The 25,824-nt window shown below is 37.0% G+C and overlaps 2 protein-coding genes across 6 annotated transcripts in view; one reads left to right on the top strand and one right to left on the bottom strand.

Annotated features, from left to right (window-relative positions):
- The window catches only part of LOC127855319 (sterol regulatory element-binding protein cleavage-activating protein-like), a 252,067-nt gene that overhangs the window by 61,037 nt on the left and 165,206 nt on the right, over positions 1-25,824 (top strand). The window lies entirely within an intron of this gene.
- LOC127855321 (uncharacterized) overlaps positions 321-25,824 on the bottom strand; it is a 54,991-nt gene continuing 29,487 nt past the window's right edge. For 3 of the 4 annotated variants that reach the window (XM_052390793.1, XM_052390795.1, XM_052390796.1), the window contains 12 exons: positions 25,118-25,377; positions 24,301-24,517; positions 22,644-22,824; positions 18,616-18,749; positions 18,182-18,323; positions 16,904-17,034; positions 14,984-15,139; positions 13,606-13,700; positions 11,200-11,462; positions 7,350-7,430; positions 5,004-5,111; positions 321-2,716 (listed from right to left, as the gene is read on the bottom strand). In XM_052390793.1, the coding sequence (XP_052246753.1) occupies positions 2,562-2,716; positions 5,004-5,111; positions 7,350-7,430; positions 11,200-11,462; positions 13,606-13,700; positions 14,984-15,139; positions 16,904-17,034; positions 18,182-18,323; positions 18,616-18,749; positions 22,644-22,824; positions 24,301-24,517; positions 25,118-25,377 (1,923 nt within the window). In that variant the 3' untranslated portion in view covers positions 321-2,561. The remainder of the gene's footprint in view (positions 2,717-5,003; positions 5,112-7,349; positions 7,431-11,199; positions 11,463-13,605; positions 13,701-14,983; positions 15,140-16,903; positions 17,035-18,181; positions 18,324-18,615; positions 18,750-22,643; positions 22,825-24,300; positions 24,518-25,117; positions 25,378-25,824) is intronic. The other variant, XM_052390794.1, reaches the window with a different exon arrangement.

Raw genomic sequence — 25,824 nt, 5'->3', positions numbered from 1 at the left:
ACTTCGAGATAAAAAGGTTTAATGCCTTTGCATAAAAGATTAGGCTAATTAGGGACAACCCTTTCCTCATAAACTGGATTTGTGCTTTGAGAATCCTTTGAAGGAAAAACAACATACAAGTGGAAAGTTTCGTCCCTGACCCGTCTGTACACAGGCTAAGCACAAGCATTAAGCCGTGTTTTCAAGGAAAGCAGCTCATTTATTTGAAAGGGGTTTTTAACAGTAGGGTACTCCCTCGTTTTCTCCCAAGACTGTCAAAGTCTTATTATTTTATGAACAAGCAGCAAAGAAAACTTAAAGATAAAAACAACCTCACCAGGTTAAGTCTTCAAACAATTTAATACATGATGGATTTTATTCGAACACATTAACAAAACAAAAAGATTAACAGTAAAGGAAAAACAAATATAGTACGTAGCAAGAAATATTTTTTTTACATTTGACTAGCAGCTGAGATTATCCAACACATTTAAAAACATTAAATTGATGCAAATAACTATTATCACATAATAAGCACAAACAAAATACCCGGTAAATGAAAAATTCAAGTCAATTCAATCAACATATAACTGTTTTTTGCACTTACGTGTGCACTAGAGTCACTATAGATCTATTTGTTGATTTATAATTATTCAAATTAATCATTACTTCAATTTAGATTTAATGCAAGTTAATTTGAAAATAAGAATGCCAATTTCATAAAGATACTGTCAAGATTTGACAAGTCTTTGTTTCTCTTGACCTTAAATTATGACCCTGATCTTCAACCATAGGCTTGGTACTTGGGACTTTATGTGTTACTATCCATATGCTTGTAACGTCTGCAATTAAAATCTGTTATTTGCTAAATGTTATATTATGACCTTTGACCTTGAATTGTGCTGTTGACCTTAGACCTTGTGACTGTGTTCTTCCCCCGGACAATTACGCTGATCTTGTTTGCAACTTTTTTTCAAAATCAATCCAAACTGGAAAAAAGTTACGCTCCAAACAAAGTTCTCATTTCCTAAAGTTGATTTTTGACATTAAATTTTGACCTTGACTTTGGAATCAGCTTTTTGGGTGCAACACTACATCTCATCATGTAGATGACTTTCTAAATATATTGAAAATACTTGGACATAGACCCATGTTCTTTAGCCCAACACAACAACTCAATATTCTTATCACATCTGCCAAGTGATTTGAAAATCATTCATGTTAAACAAAGTAATGAAGTATCAAGTGAACATTTCCTTAATTTGACCTTGAAAGTGACCATGACCATGGACAAAGGAACTGTCTTGCTCACAACAGTTCATCATTCTGATACTATATAAGGCAAGTTCATGAAACTCCATCCAAACTGTTTAAAATACCTTAATTTCACATTTGACTTGAATTGTAACTTTGACCTAGTTCTTGCACAGGAAACTCCATCTCATCATGCTGCTCATTCAGGTCAAGTTAATTAAAAATCTATCTATGGTGGACAAATTTTGGCTCCATACAGTGTTGAGTAGACCTTTTCTTAAATCGACCTTGAATCGTTACCTTGACCTTGAACCCAGAGATTTTGTGCACAATACTCTTCCACATCATGCTGATAAATTACAGCAACTTAAAAAAACACAGATTGATTACAAAGAAAATGCTCCAAACATATATATCACACAGCCAACATGCCCAAGTGTTCGAATAATTAGGCCTTTTTTTTCATTGGGCCTTCAATAAAAATATGTACAATTTTTAACTCATTTTAGAATGTATGATGAAATTTGCAGTTACTAGTAATTGGATTCGATCCCACTTGTCCGCTAATCATAACAATGAACGTGTGAATGGCATACATTAAGAGGGTCCATTACTGTCCCTTGATAACAAAAGACTACTTAATTGGCATGTGACAAACAGGCCCCACCTCCTGCAGTGATTCTCAAGTGTGTTCTCGCATTCGTACCACGATTTTTCGCAACTGCGATTGATCGCGAATATGTATTACACACAAATCGGATATTGACTGACGCATTTTTTTAAAATTCAAAATAAGAAATCGGCGAATTTAAGTGCTGACGAAATCGTCATTTTTATAAAAATGACGAAATTTTGTGCTGTCGAAAATAAATGGTTTCACAGTAATTGGATGATACTTTCTTTAGCTTGATAACCCAAAGATTTCAGTGTTAAGTTTAAGCACTGCATGTATTAGCTCTAGAAATTGGGGAAAAAAAGCTGTGTCCCTTTTTGTGTGCAGTCTTTGAGCATTTTAGCTCGGAGATTTGTTTAAGTTACAGCAAAAGTGTTATTTTTCTTCCCATATACGTTTCTTCCTTTCAATGGTTGCTTTTTTTGTCAATGATGTATAGTCATCGACAAGTCTCCAGTGATGGTTTTTATATCCTCTTCCAGTGCCGTCATTTGTTAAACAAGTCTCCAGTGAGGTTTTTTATATCCTATTCCAGTGCCCTCATGTGTTCTATAAGTTTCCAGTGATGTGTTTCATATCCTCTTCCAGTGCCCTCATGTGTTTTACAAGTCTCCAGTTATGTTTTTCATATCCTCTTCCAGTGCCCTCATGTGTTCTACAAGTCTCCAGTGAAGTTTTTCATATCCTCTTCCAGGGCTCTCATCTCATGGAGAATCTTGTTCTCAATGTCAGCCAAGTCTCCACAGCTACTACTCTCTCCCTCACCCTCTCCTATGCAATCTGGCACTCTCTGACTCGAACCAGATATACCTGAAACAGCAATAAAGGACAATTTTAAATGTGTCTTAACCTACAGTAAAACAAAATAAGCACAAACCTGCAATACATGAAATGATAAACAAGAGATTGCAAAACAATATGGTCCCCTACCGGTGAAACTCCACCATTGTCAGATTTTTTAAAATTTATATTTGTTGCCATAGCAACCATAATTATTGACGTAGGAACAAAATGAAATGACGTGCATAATCTCCATATTGCCATCTATCCATATTATAAGTTTCATGAACAAATATGAAGAACTTTTAAAGTTATTGCAGGATCCAAAAAAGTGTGACGGACAGACTGACAGACAGAGCGCAAACCGTAAGTCCCCTCCGGTTTCACCAGTAGGGGACAAAAAAAGCACAGGCCTGCAATACATGCAATGGTAAAATATCACAAGCCTGCAATACAAGCAATGGTAAAATATCACAGACCTGCAATACATGCAATGGTAAAATATCACAGACCTGCAATACATGCAATGGTAAAATAGCACAGACCTGCAATACACGCAATGGTAAAATAACACAGGCCTGCAATACATGCAATGGTAAAATAGCACAGACCTGCAATACATGCAATGGTAAAATAGCACAGACCTGCAATACATGCAATGGTAAAATAGCACATACCTGCAATACATGCAATGGTAAAATAACACAAGCCTGCAATACATGCAATGGTAAAATATCACAAGCCTGCAATACATGCAATGGTAAAATAGCACAAACATGCAATGGTAAAATAGCACAAGCCTGCACAACATGCAATTGTTAAATAGCACAGGCCTGCAAGCCTGCAATGGTAGAATAACACAAGCTTCCAAGACCTGCAATGGTTGAATAGCACAAGCCTGCACAACATGCAATTGTTAAATCGCACAGGCCTGCAAGCCTGCAATGGTAGAATAACACAAGCTTCCAAGACCTGCAATGGTAAAATAGCACAAGCCTGACAGACCTGCAATGGTAAAATAGCACAAGCCTGACAGACCTGCAATGGTAAAATAGCACAAGCCTGACAGACCTGCAATGGTAAAATAGCACAAGCTTCCAAGACCTGCAATGGTAAAATAGCACAAGCCTGACAGACCTGCAATGATATAATAGCACAAGCCTGACAGACATGCAATGATAAAATAGCACAAGCCTGACAGACCTGCAATGGTAAAATAGCACAAGCCTGACAGACCTGCAATGGTAAAATAGCACAAGCCTGACAGACCTGCAATGGTAAAATAGCACAAGCCTGCAGTGGTAAAATAGCTCAAGTCTGCAAGACCTGCAATGGTAAAATAGCACAAGCCTGCAAGACCTGCAATGGTAAAATAGCTCAAGTCTGCAAGACCTGCAATGGTAAAATAGCACAAGCCTGCAAGACCTGCAGTGGTAAAATAGCTCAAGTCTGCAAGACCTGCAATGGTAAAATAGCACAAGCTTCCAAGACCTGCAATGGTAAAATAGCACAAGCCTGCAAGACCTGCAGTGGTAAAATAGCACAAGCTTCCAAGACCTGCAATGGTAAAATAGCACAAGCCTGCAAGACCTGCAGTGGTAAAATAGCACAAGCTTCCAAGACCTGCAATGGTAAAATAGCTCAAGTCTGCAAGACCTGCAATGGTAAAATGGCACAGGAATAGGAAACTTTAATCAAAAACATTTGTGAGTAGCTCTTTTTTAAGGCTGAGCAAGTAAACTTATTTGGATTTGACACTTACTTGGTATACTATTTATTAAAGTCCTTTCTTAAAATATCAAGCCTTTTGTTTTGAAAATAAACTTATACAAATTTCAGTATTTCCAATATAAAAAGTATGCAAAACTTAAAAAACAATAAATCAACACAATTATTGTATTGTTCTGCATGTGAAAGATTTAAACTGGCAATGCTAGATTTATGATATGTTTATTCCTGGGGGTTGTAAGGGTGACAATAAAGGGTAATGATAGGATGATTATGTACCTCACTCAGGGGATATCAGGCATTAACCCTTTCAGTGCGGGAACCTAATTTTGAAGGCCTTTGCAAACAGTTTGGATCCAGATGAGAGGCCACAGAATGTGGCGTCTCATCAGGATCCAAACTGTTTGCTATTCTGATAGTATTCTTTGAAAAAAATTGAAGAAAATGCTAATTTTAGAAATTCAGCAGACGACATTTAAGCAGACGACAAATTTCCCAGCATGCAAAGTGTTTATAACAACACTCTACACACTTGCATTATCCCCCATCTATACAGATCGCAACTCATCTGTTCTAAGCTGGCACAGACCTGTGAGTGATGTAGGGTGGAACTCAGAGGGGACGCAGCCATGGCTCTCGCTCGGGGTAGACTGGTCATGATACTTGAAACCCAGACTCAGTCCATCCACAGTCCTCTCTGCAAGAAACGAGTCACATGGAAGGTTTTTTCTTAGAAGTTAATACATGTAGATTGCTATGGGTATTTTTCCTAGTAACCCGGAAGTTGTTGTTTTTTCATAAAAGTAATACATTGTTATGGGTATTTTCCTCTACTCACATGTACATTGAAGTACTTAACATTGTCACAGTAGTGGCTGGGTCATATCATTAACTCTCAAAAAAAGCAATTTTTAAAACAAGGCTATTGTCAAGCAATATGGTCCCCTACCGGCTCCAAAATTTGTCAGAAATTCCACCATTTTCAGATTTATTTTTTTTGGGTTGCCATAGCAACCACAATTTTTTTTACGTAGGAACAAAATGAAATGACGTGCATAATGTCCATATTTCCATCTATCCATGTTGCAAGTTTTATGAAAAAATATTAAGAACTTTTAAAGTTATCACAGGATCCAGAAAACCACCATTTTCAGCAGTATTTCTAGTCTATTTGTTGCCATAGCAACCAGAATTTTTGATGTAGGAACAAAATGAAATGACGTGCATATTGTCCATATTGTCATCTATCCATGTTTAAAGTTTCATGAAAAAATATTAAGAACTTTTAAAGTTATCGCAGGATCCAGAAAAGTGTGACAGACAGACTCACAGTCAGACAGACAGACAGATAGACAGACACACAGAGCGCAAACCATAAGTCCCCTCCGGTGAAACGGTCGGGGACAACAAGTGGGCCATGGACCCTTACGTGTTCACCGAGACCCAAAGAAACTAAACTACTCTCACAATGTGGAGTTCAGAATAATAAAAGTACTTTATGAAACATAAATATGAAATTTCTAGGCACATTTTAATTTTCGAACTGTGACCAAGTTTCAGGAGGTTTGGCTTCAATGCAACTTTACGTGCTAAGAAGCTTTTTTTTAATTTGACCTAGTGACCTACTTTTTGACCTTGCATTACCAAGTTGCAAACTCAGCCAAGATTTCATTAAAAATATTCTGACCAAGCCTCAGGATGATTGGTCAATAAATGAGGCAAATCGAAACTCAACAAGGTTTCACCATAGCCATATAAGGAAAACAGCCCCGCCTCCTGGCAGCCAATTTTCTACACAGAATGCAACCATTTTCAAACTCAGCCAATATATCACTAAGAAAAATCTTTTGATTAAATTTCAGGAAGATACGACTAAAAATGTGACTTCTAGTGTTTACAAGGTTTGCCATATAATGTAAACTGCCCTGACCCCTGGCGGCCATGTTTTTTAACAAATCACACCTATTTTTATGATAAACATCGTTGATTTGATTGTGATTTGTCTTTTTTGCAGACAATATTTTTTCTCTAATGTCTGCAATTAACAATGGACTATATATGTTGCACAACATTCCCAACCCAATACTTTTAAGTCTGATGTCCCTCATCAATTACTCAAAATGCTACCTTAGCATTAGTGGAGAATGAACGTCATTTGAACAGTGGCATCAGTTTGTTTCCTGTATACAATATCTTTTCCAATAGTTGACCTCACAGAATGGTAACAAACATTAAAAAATGTGTTTTTCATTCTTTAATATAAAATATTTTTGCCAATAATGGATCTTTTGGAGAAAATTCCATGGCAATGGAAAACAAGAGCTGTGTTTGTGCAACACAATGCCGCCTACCGCGCTTTGATTGTCGCACAGCAGCCATTTTAGAAAAAAAATGACCCAGATTGAAGGATGACCTTGACCTTTGACCACTCAAAATGTGCAGCTCCATGAGATACACATGCATGCCAAATATCAAGTTGCTATCTTCAATATTGCAAAAGTTATGACCAACCTTACAGTTTTGGGACAGACACACACATACAATGACAGACAGACAGAAAGGCAAAAAACAATATACCTCCGAACATTCGATCCGGGGGCATAAAAAAGTCTTGGAAAAAGGAAAATATTGTGCAAGTCTCAAAGAAAGATTTATGGACTAATGGATTAAATCTAGTTGATTAAAATGTTGAATTAGACTTGTACGCTCATGGAGTAAATCCAACACAGGCAGAATGTCACAGATTATGGTGTTTATATTGCAGACATCTTATGTCACAATTGTTGTCAAGAAGCACTTTAAATGTTTTCCATAAGGGCGCTTAGTGGCTCTTGATTTTTAAAAAGGGCAATGCGGCACTTCAAAACAACAGAAAAGTGCACATTGGTGCAAAAACATGGCCTAGGTCAAATACTAATATTTATATCGGACCTACTTTTCATGTACTTGTCTGTCTTCTCACTGCCATCATTGAGTTCTCCAAGGAGGTCCGCTATGTCTTGACTCAGGCTTTCTCCTGCCATAGATAACAATTGAGCCGTGCTCTGTGAATAGGGGATTTCATGCATGTGCGTAAAGTGTCATTCCAGATTGCACAGGCTAATAAGGGACTACACTTTCCACTTTTATGGTATTTTCCATTTCTTGGAAGTCTTTCCTAAACAAAAAGTCAGTCTAGCATTTACTTTAAGCACATGCATTTAACCCCATTTTCACAGAGGGCGCTCATTAAGGGTATCACGTTTACAGATTTTTCTAAACGTTTAAACGAAATGAAATAAACCAAACGTTACCGTTTAAACAATATCCCTATGTCCGTTTAAAAAGCATCAGTACCATCGCATTTCCAAACTGAAAATAGTAATTATTTCCGGAAGTAATATTCAGTGCATATCCCATTTGCGCAATATCGTCATATTAAAACCATAAAATATTATAAGCCAGACCATCCGTATCACCACATGTGTATTCGTCATTCTATAAAAACAATTAAAAGAAGGTCGAAAATAATGTGAAATCGATCAAAAATACAGTATCCGAAAACGACACTCCAAAAAAAAATGTACGTATTTTGCACATGAAATACAATGTGCATATCGTTTGACCGCAGAAAATGAAAAACCATTTAACAAGCAAAAACGTAATCAATGTGTTTTACTTTGCTAATCATTCACTTAAAATATTTCAAGATGGCGACATATGCACTGTTTCGTTGCCAAGTTGTAAGATTTTCGGAAAGAAGCGAAGATTTTCCGTTAGTTTCCGTTCATGTCTGTGCTATCCGCTAACCAATCAGAAATAAATTACTGCCAAATTCGGTAGCCCAGATTTACCGCAAGTACTCGGGTTTTGCAGTTCGTCATTGATATACTTCGTACGGCTAGTCGGCTACGCTACTTGCAACCCAATATTTATTATATTGATATTGACTGTTGTTTAACCGTTTACTGTTTTGGTTAAGTTTTTGAGCAAAACACGAAATGCAACAGTTTAAACGTGATACCTTAAGCGCTCATTTCAATTATCATTATCCTAACACAAGAAATGAACTTGAATCGGACGCAAATGCACTTTTGGACCGAGCTAAAAAGTTAATAATATAAAGTGATGACAGGCAATATGACTTCATACTTAACTCAGTTTTATTTTGTCTCAGCAAGCCCAAATTATTGCCGGCAAGTTTGTATTATGCATTCATAGCAAGGTTATGATACAAGTCTGTTTATATAATAAAATTGAGAACATCAATACAAGCGTTGTTTACCTACAGGACTTACTGATTTGTTCTTTATTCATCCACAGCTACCAATAAAAAAAATAACTACTACTTGAAACAAAATAAAGTTATCAAAATAATGTATCCAATAGGTAAATACAAGTTAATGTTTTCGAAATCAAACATACAATATCAAAACTCCACTATAAGATCATGCACATATTCCTCACAAACTCAGGGTTGAGAAGACCAAAAAAATCAAAAAAGCTTTTGTGAAATTAAATTTGATTATTTAGGTTTAACTCATCTCAAAATCTCACAAATTGAAAACAAAACTTAAAACAACAAACCGTCAGAGACGGGTGATGCTCCCCAAAGGTTGTTTTTTTGTCACAATATTGCACTATATATTCAGATACAAGGAAACGTCTTGAGGGGCATATCTTTGAACAAAATAATACGATGGATGGTTTAGCAACTTAAAAATTTCAAAGGGCCATAACTCTCTAAATAAATAATCTAACCAGAAACCACACATTACATGCGAATCTCCTCAAGGTAGTTAAGCTTCCCATAAAGCTACATTGTATTCCAGTCAGTAGTTGGGGAGAAATAGCCCGGACAAGAATTGCACTATATGTACAGTTTATAGAAAATTTCAAAGGGCCATAACTCTGTGAAAAATAATCCGACCAAAACCGGCTGATAATATGCACATCTCCTGTTGGTAGTGAAGCTTCCCATAAAGTTTCATTGAATTCCCGTAATAAGTTGCTGAGAAATAGCTCGGACAAGAATTGCATTATATGTACAATGGAAAATTTCAAAGGGCCATAACTCTGTGAAAAATCATTCGACGAGAACTGCCTGATAATATGCACATCTCCTCTTGGTAGTGAAGCTTCCCATAAAGTTTCATTGAATTCTGGTCATTAGTTGCTGAGAAATAGCCCGGACAAGAATTGCACTATATGTACAGTTAATGGAAAATTTCAAAGGGCCATAACTCTGTGAAAAATCATCCGACCAGAACCGGCTGATAATATGCACATCTCCTTTAAGCAGTGAAACTTCCCATAAAGTTTCATTGAATTCCAGTCATTAGTTGCTGAGAAAAAGCCCGGACAAGAATTGCACTATATGAACAGTTAATGGAAAATTTCAAAGGACCATTACTCTGTAAAAAATCATCCGACCACAACCAGCTGATAATATGCACATCTCCTTTTAGTAGTGAAGCTTCCCATAAAGTTTCATTGAATTCCGGTCATTAGTTGCTGAGAAATAGCCCGGACAAGAATTGCAGTATAAGTACAATTAATGGAAAATTTCAAAGGGCCATAACTCTGTGAAAAATCATCCAACCAGTACCGGCTGATAATATGCACATGTCCTCTAGGTAGTGAAGCTTCCCATACAGTTTCATTGAATTCCAGTCATTAGTTGCTGAGAAATAGCCCTGACAAGAATTGCACCATATGTACAGTTAATGGACAATTTCAAAGGGCCATAACTCTGTGAAAAATCATCTGACCAGAACCCGCTGATAATATGCACATCTCCTCTTGGTAGTGAAGTTTCCCATAAAGTTTCATTGAATTCCGGTCATTAGTTGCTGAGAAATAGCCCGGACAAAAATTGTGCACAGACGGACGGACAGACAAACGCACGGACAAACGAAGCGGCGACTATATGCTCCCACGAAAAAAAAAATTGGGGGAGCATAATCAAGTAAGAATATTGACTTTAAGGTACTGTCAACCACGACGACGAAGAAAAGTTGTAAAATACCGTTTTTTTTACAATTATTAGTTTATATTGATTAAAATATCACCACCCGTTAATTTACATTACTTGAACAAAGTTGTTAAGTTTTCATATTTTCAGTATATTCGGTAATACATTTTACTGGTTATGTCTACCTGGTAACTACCAGTTAACTATAAATAACGCCAGTAGATTGATCATCATTGTTATGTGGTAAACCCAGGAATGCACATTGTGCATGCGTAGTGAATAGTATATATTTTATATATGAAATGATCATCTACTTGAGTTATTTATAGTGTGCATATCGTTATGTCACCTATTTTCGCGAAGTACTTTCGATTTCAGATCGCAAAATTTTATTACCGAATATGCTGAAAATATTAACTTTTTTCAAGTAATGTACATGTAATATACCAGTCGTGAAATTTCAATCAATTTAAACTAATAATTGCAAAACAATACAGTATTTAAGAACTTTTCTTTTTTCATCATTCGTGGTTGACAGTCCCTTTAACCCTTTCTAACTCAGAAGCAAAGTGAAAATGTGCAAACAGCATAAAACAGGAACAGCCTGCAAGTAACTCACAGTCTGTTCAGGTTTTATGCTGTTTGCTGCTCATCAGTATTTAAGGCTTGGAAATGAAGCCTAAAAAACATTAATCTAGTAAGAAAGGTCTTTAGTAAAATGTAACTTTCAAATGGATTACAATTGCTTAAAAATACGTATCTAAGTGGTAAAGGGTTAAATTGGAAAATTGACTTTAGCATTTTCGTGATAATAAGACCATGTCTTGCCTACCTTGAGGTTTTTCCCAAGATGCCACCACCTCACTCTTGGCCTCAGCCCCTTCAGACTGCACCCCTGACCTTGAACTTTTGACCCCAGTGGTCACTGACCTTGACCTCTTGACCCCAGGGGTCACTGACACTGCTGATCTGACCCCAGGGTCTGACTTCCGGACCGTCCTGGTTCCAGATCCTGATGTTGAGGAAGATGAGATGTTGCTGAAGCAGCTTTTGAAGTCTTTTCCACTCATGTACAGCTCATATGGGTACAGATTCCTGTCACATATGAATAAGAGCATGGGTTTACATATATACTTTATATAAACCCATTATGCCTAGTGGGCTCTCCCATCCTTCTAAATTGGATCAATTTATTTCCAAAATGAGGTATGTCTAGTATATTTTTTTCTATATTTAGAATATTTCTTACAGAAATCCTTTAAGCAAACAGCACAGACCCAGATGAGACGCCACATCATGCGGCGTCTCATCTGGGTCTACGCTGTTTTCCAAGGCCTTTTTTGTAGATGCTAGGCATAATGGGTTAAACAGAAACACAAACATATTATGTTTCTATATAAAACTGTGGTGTAATAAATTTGTTAAACAAGAGCACCGCCTTGCGGGTGCAGACCGCTCATCTATTTTCTTTTTAAAGGTGAAGGGACTCTCAATTTCAATCACAAAGGAGGGAGGGGTGGAGTGAAGAGGGGTGTATAGTGTGGGTGTGTGGTCATTTATTACATTATCTTCCAACTATGAGGAAAAAAAATGCAAAAAAAATTTTTACAAATCGGGGGGGGGGGGGGGGGGGGGGGGGGGGGGGGGGGGGGGGGGGGGGGGGGGGTGGGGGTAGGGGGGTAAAATGTGAGGGTGTGGTTGTCATTTGTGAGATGATCTTTAAAAAAAAAATGGGCAGGGGGGATTCGGGGGGGGGGGGAGGTGGGAGGGCGTGGGGGATGGTTTGGGTGGAGTCTATTGTGGTATGTCAGGTAAGAGTTGTTTTGTCAAAGTATCCATCAAATCTAATCATAAATAAAGAAGTTATGGCAATTTTAGCAAAATGTAATAATTTGACCTTGAGAGTCAAGGTCATTCAAGGTCAAGGTAAAATTCAACTTGCCAGGTACAGTAACCTCATGATAGCATGAAAGTATTTTAAGTTTGAAAGCAATAGCCTTGATACTTTAAAAGTAAAGTGGATCGAAACACAAAATTTAACCATATATTCAAAGTTACTATTTCAAAAAAGGGCCATAATTCCGTAAAAATGACAACCAGAGTTATGCAACTTGTCCTTTTACTGTCCCATTAATGATAGTTTGCGAGTGTTCCAAGTAAGAAAGCAATATCTATGATACTTTAGGGGTAAAGTGGACCAAAACACAAAACTTAACCAAATCTTCAATTTTCTAAGTATAAAGGGCACATAATTCCGTCCAAATGCCAGTCAGAGTTACATAACTTTGCCTGCACAGTCCCCTTATGATAGTTAATAAGTGTTGCAAGTATGAAAGCAATAGCTTTGATACTGTAAGAATAAAGTGGACCTAAACACAAAACTTAACCAAATTTTCAATTTTCTAAGTATAAAAAGGGCACATAATTCTGTCAAAATGCCAGTCAGAGTTACATAACTTTACCTGCACAGTCCCCTTATGATAGTAAGTAAGTGTTGCAAGTATGAAAGCAATAGCTTTGATACTTAAGGAATAAAATGGACCTAAACACAAATTTTAACCAAAATTTTAACCAAAATTTTCAATTTTCTAAGTATAAAAAGTGCACATAATTCTGTCAAAATGCACGCCAGAGTTATCTAACTTTGCCTGCCCAGTCCCCTCATGATAGTAAGTAAGTGTACCAAGTTTGAATGCAATAGCATTGATACTTTCTGAGAAAAGTGGACCTAAACGCAAAACTTAACCGGACGCCGACGCCAAAGTGATGACAATAGCTCTTTTTTTTTCTTCAAAAAATAGATTAGCTAAAAACAAATACTTTGGAACTCAAATAAGAGCTGTAGGGCAAACTAATAGCTACAGCTTTACTAAGAGTATTAATGATTAGATGATTCAGTAGAAGTCCATGCAGAGTGAATCTTAACTTTTTAACCCTCAGATTGGCACTTTGATGAATTTGTAGTCCCTTAGAAAATCAAAGACCTTTCTTACTAGATTTAAATTTTAAATGATTCATTTCCAACCTTAAGATACTGATGAGTAGCAATCAGCATAAAACCTGAACAGTCTGGGAGTTTTTAATGGATTCATTTCCAAACTTAAGATACTGATGAGTAGCAAACAGCATGTCACCTGAACAGACTGCGAGTTCCTCGTAGGCTGTTCAGCTTTTATGCTGGTTGCATTTAGCCATTATCACTTTGCTTCTGATTGCCAAAGGATTAAATAGATCATACCTCAAGTAGAATTTCTTGGCTTGCACTCCACTGGTGACATTGTGCTGCTCTGTGAGCTCCTTGAAGATAGCATTCCACTGCTTCTTCCTGGTTACCTGGCAACATAGATACACTGGTAACCTAGCAAAACAAACATATGGAGAACCTAACAAAACCGTCTGGTTTGATTTTCAAGACACACAAACACATTGGTTACCTAGCAACACAACCATATTGGTAACCTATCAACAAACTCGCACTGTTTACCTAGCAACAAGCTAAGAAATTACATAGTAACAAAAACATACCAGTAATCATGCATCATAAACATATTTGTTACCTAGAAACAAATTCATTTACGTAACCTAAAACAATAAATCATTAAATTTCATCACACACATTGGTTACCTCGCAACACAAACAGTGCTAACCTAGAAACAAAAACATATTTGTAACCCACCAAATAATTTTTTAGTAACTTACAACATTAACATATCGGTTACTAAGCAGCGAAGACATCTTTGTTTGCCTTGCAAATTAGACATATGCCTTGTTTTCTTCATGACACTCATATCAGAAAAATTGACCCATTCTCAATAAACATTATTACAGTCTGTTTCTTTATACTTTAATTGACAATGGTTGTTTTTCTAAGGACTTGAAGAGAATTCATTCAATTATGTGACAAAATGTTCATGTTTACGACAAAAATACAAATGCAATAATGGTGAGCACAATCCTTGAATGACAAGTATATATGTGTGTTTTTTTTTCCAGTGTACCTAGACAATACAGTACATACATACAAAGCTTTTCATAAAGTATTAAGAATTTCATGAGCAAAGTATTTCATGTACCACAGCTATTTGATGGGTACATACATATATGTGTTAATTTGATATAGACTTTTGCCAAGCAATATATGTCCCCTACCGGCCCCACCATTGTCAGATTATTTTTTTTTTGTTGCCATAGCAACCAGGATTTTTGACGCAAGAACAAAAAGAAATGACGTGCATAATGTCCATATTGCTATCTATCCATGTTTCAAGTTAAATGAAAAAATATGAAGAACTTTTAAAGTTATCGTAGGATCCAGAAAAGTGTGACGGACTCAAGGACACACAGAGCGCAAACCATAAGTCCCCTCTGGTGAAACCGGTAGGGAACAATAACAACCTCATAGGCCACTTTCACAATCGGTAAGCCTTGTTCTGGGAAAACTGGCATTAATGCATATGGGTTCAGTGTCGTCCCAGATTAGCCTGTGCAGTCCACACAACACTTTCTGTTTTTATTAAAAAAAATTCTTGAACAAAAGACCCTCTTTACCAAAAATCTATTTTATGCTGGAAGTGTCGTGTGACTAGCCTGTGCCAACTCTGTGACATGCACTGACCTGATCAAACCCTCCACGCTCATGCACTGCTAGAAACACTTGGAAGAGTCTCACAGGTACGTTGTGCCAGATAGGAATGCTGCGTATCTTCCTGCCATGGCGTAACATGAACCTGTACACATCATGCTCAAATGCCCTCTCGTTCTTTTTGTACATCTATATTGGAGAGCAAATATAAGGTTCTAGATTGTTTTTATCATGCGATAAATTTTATAAAAATGAAAATATCAAATTTAAAACTGTGTTTTTTATTTGAATTCATCAAACAACTTGACTTATTATGTTGTAAGAGTTTTGTTTCATGCATGTTTATTGAAGGGTTAATAAAACTGATTTTTGAAAATAATAATAATGCATAGACAAATGACAATTAACAGACTTCAGGTAAGATTTTAGCATTGATTTAAGGAAAACGATACATTTCAGTTGAGCCTCGCTGTGTGTAAAGAATTGTGCCAGATTAGCCTTTGCATTCCACACAGGCTAATCAGGGACATCACTTTCCTGTTTTATGGATTTTTTTGTTAACAAGAAGTCTCTTTAATAGAAATAAGCTACACTACACTGTAACTGCAATATAACGCGCTCCGTTATAACGCTGAATCCAATATAACGCGGAGGTTGCTTGGATCCCATTATTTCTCCAACCTTCCATTTGATTTCTGATTCAAATCCGTATTATGCAACTTCATGTATTTTCAGACAATTCAAAGATGGCGGCAATCACATGTTGATTGCTTTATTCAACCGTCCGTTGAACCGATTATAATCGCATGGAGGTTAAACAACACCGACAGCTTATTGGTGTTAATCTGTTGTGTAATGTCAATAAAGGTGTGAAAAACTCCCGTGTCAGTGTTTATTACATGTTTTCCTCATCAGAGCGGTTCAGTGCGATAATTTCCATAAGCAAGCGGGATAGTTATACAATTAACGTAATTCAAAACGATTGAAACATTCTTACTTTGATATGGTTGCAGTTTGACTATATTAAATGAGCGGCTGTGAAATATACTGCCTACTGTATAAAACAACTTTTTCTGTCATTTCATTATCATTCTAGTATTATGTCATTTAATCTTTCAGTTCGTGTATAAGAAATTAAATAATGCAGACGATTTATTTACATGCGAACGCAGTGTACAGGTAATTGTTAACAGAGTTTCACTTTCATTTTCGCGCGGTATCAGAAAGTCCCCGGGAAACACGTTTTTTGCATGCGTATGACGCAATAAAACAATTTTTTGTACATGAGTTGTATTGCATTCAATCTAAATTTAAAGTCGCTCGTCCAATGAAAGCTCTGCCCCATAATGCACTGTACTCTTAACACTTCTGAAAATTGCATATATGCGTACGGTTGTGTTTACGAATTTCTTAAACATATATCGTCATTAATGTTGAAGATTATTATTTTTTAAGTGATGTTGCAATTGTATTGGATTATCGGATAAATGTGCACATAAGAAAAGCGGTATGTATACTGTTATCGATACGATTCGGTTTATATGCATGTATTTGCGTCAACACAACATGGCAATATACATGACCTATATTATAGGCTATTCTATACCTGTTTTTTTATAGCGCCCTGCAGTAAATGAGCTCAAAACCTATAACGCGGATCTGTTATAACGCTGTTTCGCGGCATGGACCCCATTGCCGCGCTATATTTAAGTTACAGTGTATATTGAAGTTAACCCTTTCAGCACCCAGGAACCGAATTTTAAAGGCCTTTGCAAACAGTTTGGATCCAGATGAGACGTCACAGAACGTGGCGTCTCATCAGGATCCAAACTGCTTGCTATTGTGATAGTATATTCTTTGAAAAAAATCGAAAAAAATGCTAATTTTAGAAATACAGCAGACGACATTTTAGCAGACGACAAATTTCCCAGCATGCAAAGGGTTGAAGCCTACATCAAGGTCCATGCTGTACTTCTCTTCCTTGGTCTTGCCCACAAGAGTGTTTGTGATGCGCAGTTTGGACTGAGAGAACTGCTCGGGGGAATCAAAGCCCAGCTGAGAACCCTCTGTCTTGAAGGTGGGCACTGAATAGTGAGCATTGGCAGAAAAATATTGGTGGCAACTATATATTAGCCGTGCTTTGTGAAAAGGGGTTTTAATGCATGTGCGTGAAGTGTTGTCACAGATTAGCCTGTGCAGTCCACACAGGCTAATCAGGGACAATACTTTCCGCCTAAACTGGATTTTTGCTAAGAAGAGACTTTCTTAACAATAAACATATAAAAGCTGAAAGTGTTGTCCTTTATTAGCCTGTGCGGACTGCACAGGCTAATTTGGGACAACAATTTACGCACATGCATTTTAACCCCTTTTCACAGAGCACGGCTTATATGAATTAACCAGCCTAACACTCTTTTTTAAAAACTTTCCCACATATAGATGTTTTTGATGCATTTGTAGTCCCCAAGAAAGTTACATTTAATTAATTACCTTTCTTACTAAATTCAAGTTTTAAAGGCTTCATTTCCAACCCTTATTTTATTAACTGATGAGCAGTAATTTTGTTCAGGATCTTCAATTCTTGGATAGGTCTACACAAAGTCAACTAAAATTAATTTTAAAGAAATAATAATGCTTTGCAGTAAACACTCTCCAAAGCTTTTAACTTCTGAAAATATGTTCATGTCCAGAAGATATTTTGCATAATAGAACAAGGAATTTGTTATTTCCACAGTGCTGTATAATAATAAGCCATAAAAAGTAGTCTATCTTGTATGGTAATACAAAAGCAGCAAATAGCATAACATGTTTTTTTTTCTGTTAATGTGCCTTTATCTCAAAGATCAATAAACCTTGTATTTTTTTAAGATTTTTAAACAGGTATATAAATTAAAGTATAATAAAATTTAAAATGATGAAGCCTTGTACTGTATTCTACCCTATTTAATATTAATATAATCAATATTAAAAATTGACATAATTGCATTCAAGATATGAGGCACGTCATGCGAAAATTGGTCTTATACCATTTGCTGTCAATGTAGCTCAAAACCAGTCAGCGCATCCACGCTGTCCAGTCAGGAGTTACCCTGTCCGCGTATGATACCATGATATCTTGTGTTAAAGGACAGAGGTAGCAAATGTGCAGGCCGGTCTGGAGCTTTGGTGGCCCAATTTGGATTAAGACCCATTTTCGCATGATGGGGCTCATATGAAGGACGAGTTCTTTACCAGATATTCCTTCGTCCTGAGACACCTCAGACACTTCTGAGCTGTAGTCACAGATGGTGGGTCTATTCTCCTTGCCTCTGGGCTTCTTTCCTGGCTCGTGTGCCTTTGGTGGAAAGAGCACAGGTGATGACAATCTTTGGCGCTTAAATGTAACCAGACGTCTGTCAGTTCTGTTACATGCAATGATATGTAATCTTTAACTCAATATATCATAAAGAAGAGCGCAATCGTCCCAAGGTAAGCAGGGGGGACATAATCTAATTTTGACACACTTATTTATGGTTAAAAATGCCTTTTAAAACCTCCAAACTGAACAAAAGCGAAATAACATTAAGTAACTTAAATTATACAAACATGTAATTATTAACTTAGAATGATAACAATAACTTGTAAAAATTCTCGCATTCACTAACATAATTTAACACTTTAAGTACCATAGTTATGACAGTGGATTTTTTATGGTGAAAATTTTGATGCTTCTGAGTTTTACTATCTTCCCTTTTCCGTTTCTTGGCTGTGTGTTGCCCACACTGGTCACATGATTTTGGCTGCTTGGCCTTGCTCAAAACTGAGCAAAAGGGAAAAAAAATGTTAAAAATAAAATAAAATAAAAAAATTCAGTATAAAGAAAAAGGCTGAAATGGATAAATGCATAGTTTTGTAACATACGCATAACAAACAACAAAACCACAGTATTGGGAATATGTTTTGTAATCCAAAAACAAAAATAAGACTTTGGATAAGTATAAAAAGTAGCTGTTTAATGTTGAGTTTGAAATTAAGCCATTTTAAAACATCCCTTTCCTTCATCGTTCATTTCTTTCTTTAAATACTTTACTCGAAAGTATTTAGCAAGTGCAAATTTGATTGCTTCTCGATATAAGCTTTGTACAGGTTCCCATTACAGGCCTTTTTCTGCCTATCTCACGGGTCCGATAGTCGGACCCATTCCCAATGCCAAATATGGATGTTTTTTCCCAATTATCAAAAAAAATCCCAACTTGCAACCAAAATAATCAAAGCCCAAAAATGCGTTTCCCGGTAGGTACCGTGTTTTAAATAATCGGGCGCCGTGTTTTAATGTACCAATGCGTAGAACGTCATCGTATCGAGTGTTCCATAATGCAATTTTGAGATCTTGAGACTTCAGACAAAATGGCGGCCGCTTGTGTCCGTGCATTTCTTAAGACACATTTACGGTCATTTTCGGTCAGAATTAGCTTTTAAATATTGAAGTGCTGGATCATTCAGAATTATCAGGTATGTATACAACAAGTGATAACCATGTGTACGCATTAACTACTGTCAATTGGTTGAGAATCGATATCGATGGTCTGAGGTAAATAAATGTGGACTAGTTCCACTTTCAACATAACTGTGGTTCGAAAGAGTAAAAAATACGGAAATCGGACGCAGTCTAAAAAATGTCGCATAATTCAAAGTACTATTGCAGTAAAATACGAAAAATTGACTCGAAGGCACACAAAAACTGAATGTTTTGTGGGGAAATACTACCACCAGTCAATCTATGGTTAACCAAGAATCTGACTCGCCCATTAGCAAGCAAGCGATGAACATTTGCCACTGCCAGATTCAGAGTCACTTCCCTTTGTAAGCTTCTTAAAATTTAAATACTGTACATTTATGAGGTTCGGCTTTACTTTTGCGTTTCAAAAAATGGTTGCCTTCAGACATTTGGCAACTTGAATTTTGAATAAAAATATGTTGGATGCAGGTCCTTCGACTGTGAATATTCATAAAAAATACTTAATGACATATCGAGCTATGTATTTTATTTGAATTTCAAGCATAACAAGCAAATTTGTTGAATTGATATCCCCCGCCAATATGCTTCTGGGCACAAAAGTGTTATATTTGACACTCAAAAAAGCATTTTATCAAGATACAAAGGGCCTTTCCCCCCTTATTATCCAATGGTGTACAATGCCATTTGGCATGCATCATCCTTTTATCCATATATATATATACTCATACCAAGTTTCAATGAAATCCGCCAAAGCACTTCCAAGATATGGCTCTGAACACAAAAAAGCATTTTTCCAAGATACAAAGAGCCATAACTCTGTTATTAACAGATGGTGTAAAATGCCATTAGGCGTGCATCATCCTCTTTTCCATATATATACTCGTACCAAGTTTCATTGAAATCCGCCAAAGCACTTCCAAGATATGGCTCCGGACACAAAAGTGCCGGACGGATTGCAGAAGGACGGACAACGCCAAAACAATATCCCCCCGCCTATGGCGGGGGATAACAAACATGGCTTTTTTTACCCGAATTAATAGCCAAAATTTATTCCCCAAAATTTGCTTAAAAATTCCCAATCTGGAAAAAAATGCTCATGACATCGGCTCATTCGCTTTTTAACAAATTGTGGTCCAGTCGGGTCTTGTACAAGTTAAACAGTTTACCTAAATTTGGATAACGTGGGCATTATTTGTGTGCCCGATATTCTCCATGTTGTTCAGGTGTTTATTATATTTGCGATGAAATTCAAGTGTTTTGTGATTCAGCTGAATGAAAAACAAAGATGTTGCACAATTCAAATATTACGTGAAAGATTCTTAAGCAAAAACCTGGCCAAACAAAAACTGTAGTTCTTCAGAAGAAGATGAAGTGCCTCCTAATAAAATAGTGCCTGATGCAAGATTGTTCTCCTTGTAAATATATAAATCGAAATATGATGCAAGGTAAACATGGCCGTACTATAGTGGAAAACTGTTGATCATGATGGTGTTTGTGATTAACGATGTTGAACTCTTTCATGTAGTTTTAAATCCCAATTTATTTTCTCAATTTCTTGAAGATGCCGATAAAATTCCCAATTCAAAGCCATGGGCTATCTTCCCAAAAAGCGTGAAAAAAAGCCTTGACAAAGTCTGTTTTTTTATCATACACATACTTATGTTAGCAGTGGACAATGACTGTTGCATGGTAAAACAACATTTTAATACTTTCTTAGCATTTTCAGGGCTCAACATTAACAGTAGTCCTTTTGCTCCTGGCAAGTAAAAGTTGGGTCCGGGCAAGTTATTTTATAACCTAGTTGTCCGCCCAGGCAAGTGCAAAGAGCATTTAATTTAGACTTTAATTAGACTTTAATTGCTGTTATCATTTTGTTAAATGTGCAAAAATAAGAAAGGTTTTGTGGTGCATCATTTTGATCTTTATTAAAAAATATGAGGTTTACAGTTAATGTGATATTTCATGTTTGGGCAAGTGGCTTTACGTCAATAATTTCCCAAATAATGCTTTTGTCGATGAAAATTCTTACCAATTTGGAAGATTTCGCGACTCGAAAAATCCTAATTTTGCTAGGTACTTTTTCCCAATATAGACAAAAAAAGGCCTGTGTTAGCAAACCTGGGTTAAAATGAGTTCAAACTAATAAAACTAGGGACCACCCAGCGCTGAAGCCAGAGTCCTAATTATGAAATTTTTGGTAAAGAAATCAGAATTCAAATCAAAGACAAGTATCTAAAACAATGCTTGATTTGCTTTGAATGATTGAACATGCATGCGGTTTACGCCTTATAATGGTTACAGGTACTACAGAAAACACTAAAACAAGGAATAAATTCAAAAGCCAGTTCTTAGGCATTTGTTCTGCTTTAATATATTAACAATCAAAGAGCTGTATACAGCTTGCAATGGGGAATGGTTTCACAAAGCACCTAATTACTAGTCACATATACAAGACCAGTTACTTAGGTGTTTGTTTTGCTTGGAAGGTTTAACAACCATGACTGAGCTATATACAACTTTCATTTAGGAATGGCAGCACAGCCCTATAAGACATGTATTAAAGTTTCCTATGTTTGTTCCTCCAGTTTCCTCGTATTGAGGACCTAAAGTTAGGGGCCTCGCACAAATTTTAAGAACCAATTGCTTATTAATCCAGCTAATTTACATCCCTTTCACCCTTGTCCCACCCAGGGCTTCTTTACCTTCTAAGAGAATGGTCGTTTTGAGTAGTTTGCGACTATAATTTTCACAAAGAGTTTGTAACTACTTTTAAACTTTGAAAAAGTTCACAACTGATTTTTTTACAATTTTGAAAACGTCACTACTCATTTTATCACAAATTTACGGGTTAAAGGCTGCTTCACAAAGGCAAATAAGAGATGTGTTTGTCAGAAACACAATGCCCCCTAATGCGCCGCTTTTTTTTGGACCTTTGACCTTGAAGGATAACCTTGACCTTTCACCACTCAAAATGTGCAGCTCCATGAGATACACATGCATGCCAAATATCAAGTTGCTATGTTCAATATTTCAAAAGTTATTGCAAAACTTTACTGTAAGGTTAAAGTTTTGGGACAGAATGACAGACAGAAAGAAAGACAGACAGGCCAAAAACAATATACCCCTGATCTATCGATCCGGGGGCATAAAAAGCCCTGCCAGCCAAACACTTGTCACATATCACAGGCCAGTTACCAATGTGTTTGTCCTGTTTGGAAGGAGTGAAGGTGCAGTATGGGAGCCTCTCCTCTGGAGCCAGCCCCAGCAGGAAGTCAGCCTCCTCTATCACGTCCTCTATGTGGATGCGGAGGTACGACTTGCGCTGACGGCCTTTGAGCACTGACCTTGACCTGCCTTGACCCCTGCGACATCCACGCTAAAAAATAGAAGAAAGAGAGCATGATTAGAGAGAATAAAAAGGTTGAACAAGTTTCAGCTTGTTTGCAGTATAGGACTTTGGCTTAGAGAATCTCTTATGTCTCTTTCCAAGGAGTATTAACCCTTTGCTTGCTGGGAAATTTGTTGTCTGCTAAAATGTCGTCTGCTGAATTTCTAAAATTAGCATTTTCTTCATTTTTTTTCAAAGAATACTATAGGAATAGCAAACAGTTTGGATCCTGATGAGACGCCACATTCTGTGGCGTCTCATCTGGATCCAAACTGTTTGCAAGGCCTTTAAAATTCGGTTTCAGCACTGAAAGAATTAGTGTCTTGGTTATTAACATGTTGACAATGTTTCAAGAAAGATGGTCATACCTGATGCCTCAGGGTTGCAAGGCAGACATTATTATATCATTACACCATTGTTAGAAAGTATAATGTTACGTAAGAGAATTTGCAAATTAAATCACTGGGCAAAATATTATAAACGATCGAGCTATGTCAATAAAGTGTAACATGTGAATTTTGGGCAAGACATTTTTCAGCCTTATAGTTGACTGGTAGCTTTTGTATTTGAGCCACGTTGTGCAAAAATGGGTCTTATGCCATATGCGGCCAGCCTAGCTTTAGACCAGCCTTTGCAGTCTGGTCAGGAGCTACCCTGTCAGCTTTTAACCCTTTGCATGCTGGGAAATTTGTCGTCTGCTAAAATGTTGTCTGCTGAATTTCAACAATTAGCATTTTCTTCGATTTTATTTCAAGAATACTATCAGAATAGCAAACAGTTTGGATCCTGATGAGACGCCACGTTTTGTGGCGTCTCATCTGGATCCAAACTGTTTGCACAGGCCTTCAAAATTCGGTTTCCGCACTGAAAGAGTTAAGTTAGGTAAGATTTCCCCAGTCCCACTAGCTGGTAGCTTAGTTCCTGACCAGTCCAGAGCTACACTGGTATTAGAAAAACTGCCTATACATAAGTACACATGAATATTCATCAGTAATGGTTATGAGTAATTTTCAGAGCCTAAAAGCATGACATATATGTACCCAGACTGTTCTAAATACATATAATTGACACATTTTGTTATGATTATTCAGTCAGTGTTGTCTCTTGATTAAAAAAATAATTTGAGAGTTTATATCAAATACTAACTTAACAAAAAGGTTAAATATTCAGGATTGATAAGTAGCTATTTAGAGGAGTCACCTTTGAGCTTGGTGTGGGAAAACTGGGCTTAATGCTTGTCATAAATTGTTGTTGTGCCCTGTTTATGAAACATTTAGCACAGGCTAATCAGGGATGACACTTTCTGCCTAAACTGGTTTTTGCTACAAAGAGTGTTTCTTTAAAGAAAAAATAACAAAAGCCAAAAGTGTCGTCCCTGATAAGCCTGCCTTTACTGCAAAGGCTTATTTAGGACAACACTTTACACACAAGTATTAAGCAGAAATGCTTGCCAAGTATTGTTACCTTAAGTTTGGCGACATCAGAGTCCCTGTTCTGTGACTGTGAGTCGTCAATCTCTGAAAGAGCCTTATGTCCGTACACAGAGACAAACTTGGCAGCAACCCAGGAGTGGGAGTGAGGGTTGCCCAGGAACTCTACATGGTAACTGAGGGGATCCCCGTCCAGGTCTGCGAACATGTGCAATCTGCATGCCGGGTCAGGTGTGATGATAGCCGGCCATCTGGAATAAAGGTCACTGGCTAAGGAAAAAACTTTGTTTAAATACCAGTTCAAACTTATCAAGAGCTCCTCAGTTGGAGACAGATCCCACCCCCCACCCCCCTCCCAAACAGGGCCTTGACACCCATCAACTCAATCCTTTGATGACATATCGCACGGAAACCAATTTTACACTTAATGTTTAAACTTGTGACCACAATTTCAAGAGTGGTCATCTACTGTCCAAGGTCAATGCATGTGTGAAGTATCAAGCCAATTGGTCAGTTAATTGACGAGTTATTGAATGGAAACGATTTTCACACTTATTGCAACAGTGTCCTGGACTTTTGACCTAATGATCCCAATTTTATTTATTTTCATTTTTTTTCAATTGTTGAACATTGTGAACATCATTTTGATGGAAATAAGCTCAATGAAAGGATATAAACACAATGAAAAGATATCCTCTCTTGTTTGGTAAAAGAAGGACAAGACAGGTAAATTAGGGCGAGGTCCTGAAAATTAAAAGAATTATAGGACCTCATGTCCTGTAAGTTGTTTGTCTTTCCCATGGGATGTTCATTCTTATGACTAAACTTTCATGAAGATCAGGAACACTTACTTGCAGTACCCAGACATCTTTGCCCAAACCAATGACCCCTCACTGAGCGCGGACATCACATACTTGATGCCCGCTTTCTTGGCCATTCTGTCATACAAGGCATGATCTTCCTCCCGCGCCGCACAACTGTCAAAGTGACGGTCTGGGTTCATATGGCAGTACCAAGCAGTGTTACCAAGGTCGCCACTGGCGGTTGCCTGGATACGCCGCCATTTCTGACAGTCTGGGTTGTCGCATTGCACCCACATGTATTCTGTCAACTGGAAGAAACAAATTATTTGCATGTTAATATTGAATTGAGTTTTATTGTAAAATCCTTTGTAACTTTTTCAGTGAATGAATTTGTTTTTAAGATCATTTAAGTGGCAAACAACCTAAGCTGAGACTTGTCATGTGTAAACTCTGCTTAACCCTTTACCACTTAGATACGTAGTTTTACGCATTTGTAGTCCCTTAAAAAATTATATTTAATTCAAGACCCTTCTTACTGTGTATTCAAGTTTTAAAGGCTTCATTTCCAACCCTTAGTTACTGATGAGCAGCAAATAGCATTAAACCTGAACAGACTGCCAGTTACTCGCAGGCTTATCTGGTTTAATGCTGTTTGCACATAGCCATTTTCACTTTGATTCTGAGTGGGAAGGGTTAATTTGTGTGCGTAAATGTTGTTCTGGATCAGGATGGAACTCTCTATTAGTAAAGTATAT

This window comes from Dreissena polymorpha, chromosome 13, assembly GCF_020536995.1.
Source record: "Dreissena polymorpha isolate Duluth1 chromosome 13, UMN_Dpol_1.0, whole genome shotgun sequence".
Lineage (NCBI taxonomy): Eukaryota > Metazoa > Mollusca > Bivalvia > Myida > Dreissenidae > Dreissena > Dreissena polymorpha.
This window is presented reverse-complemented; position numbering and strand designations above follow the sequence as displayed.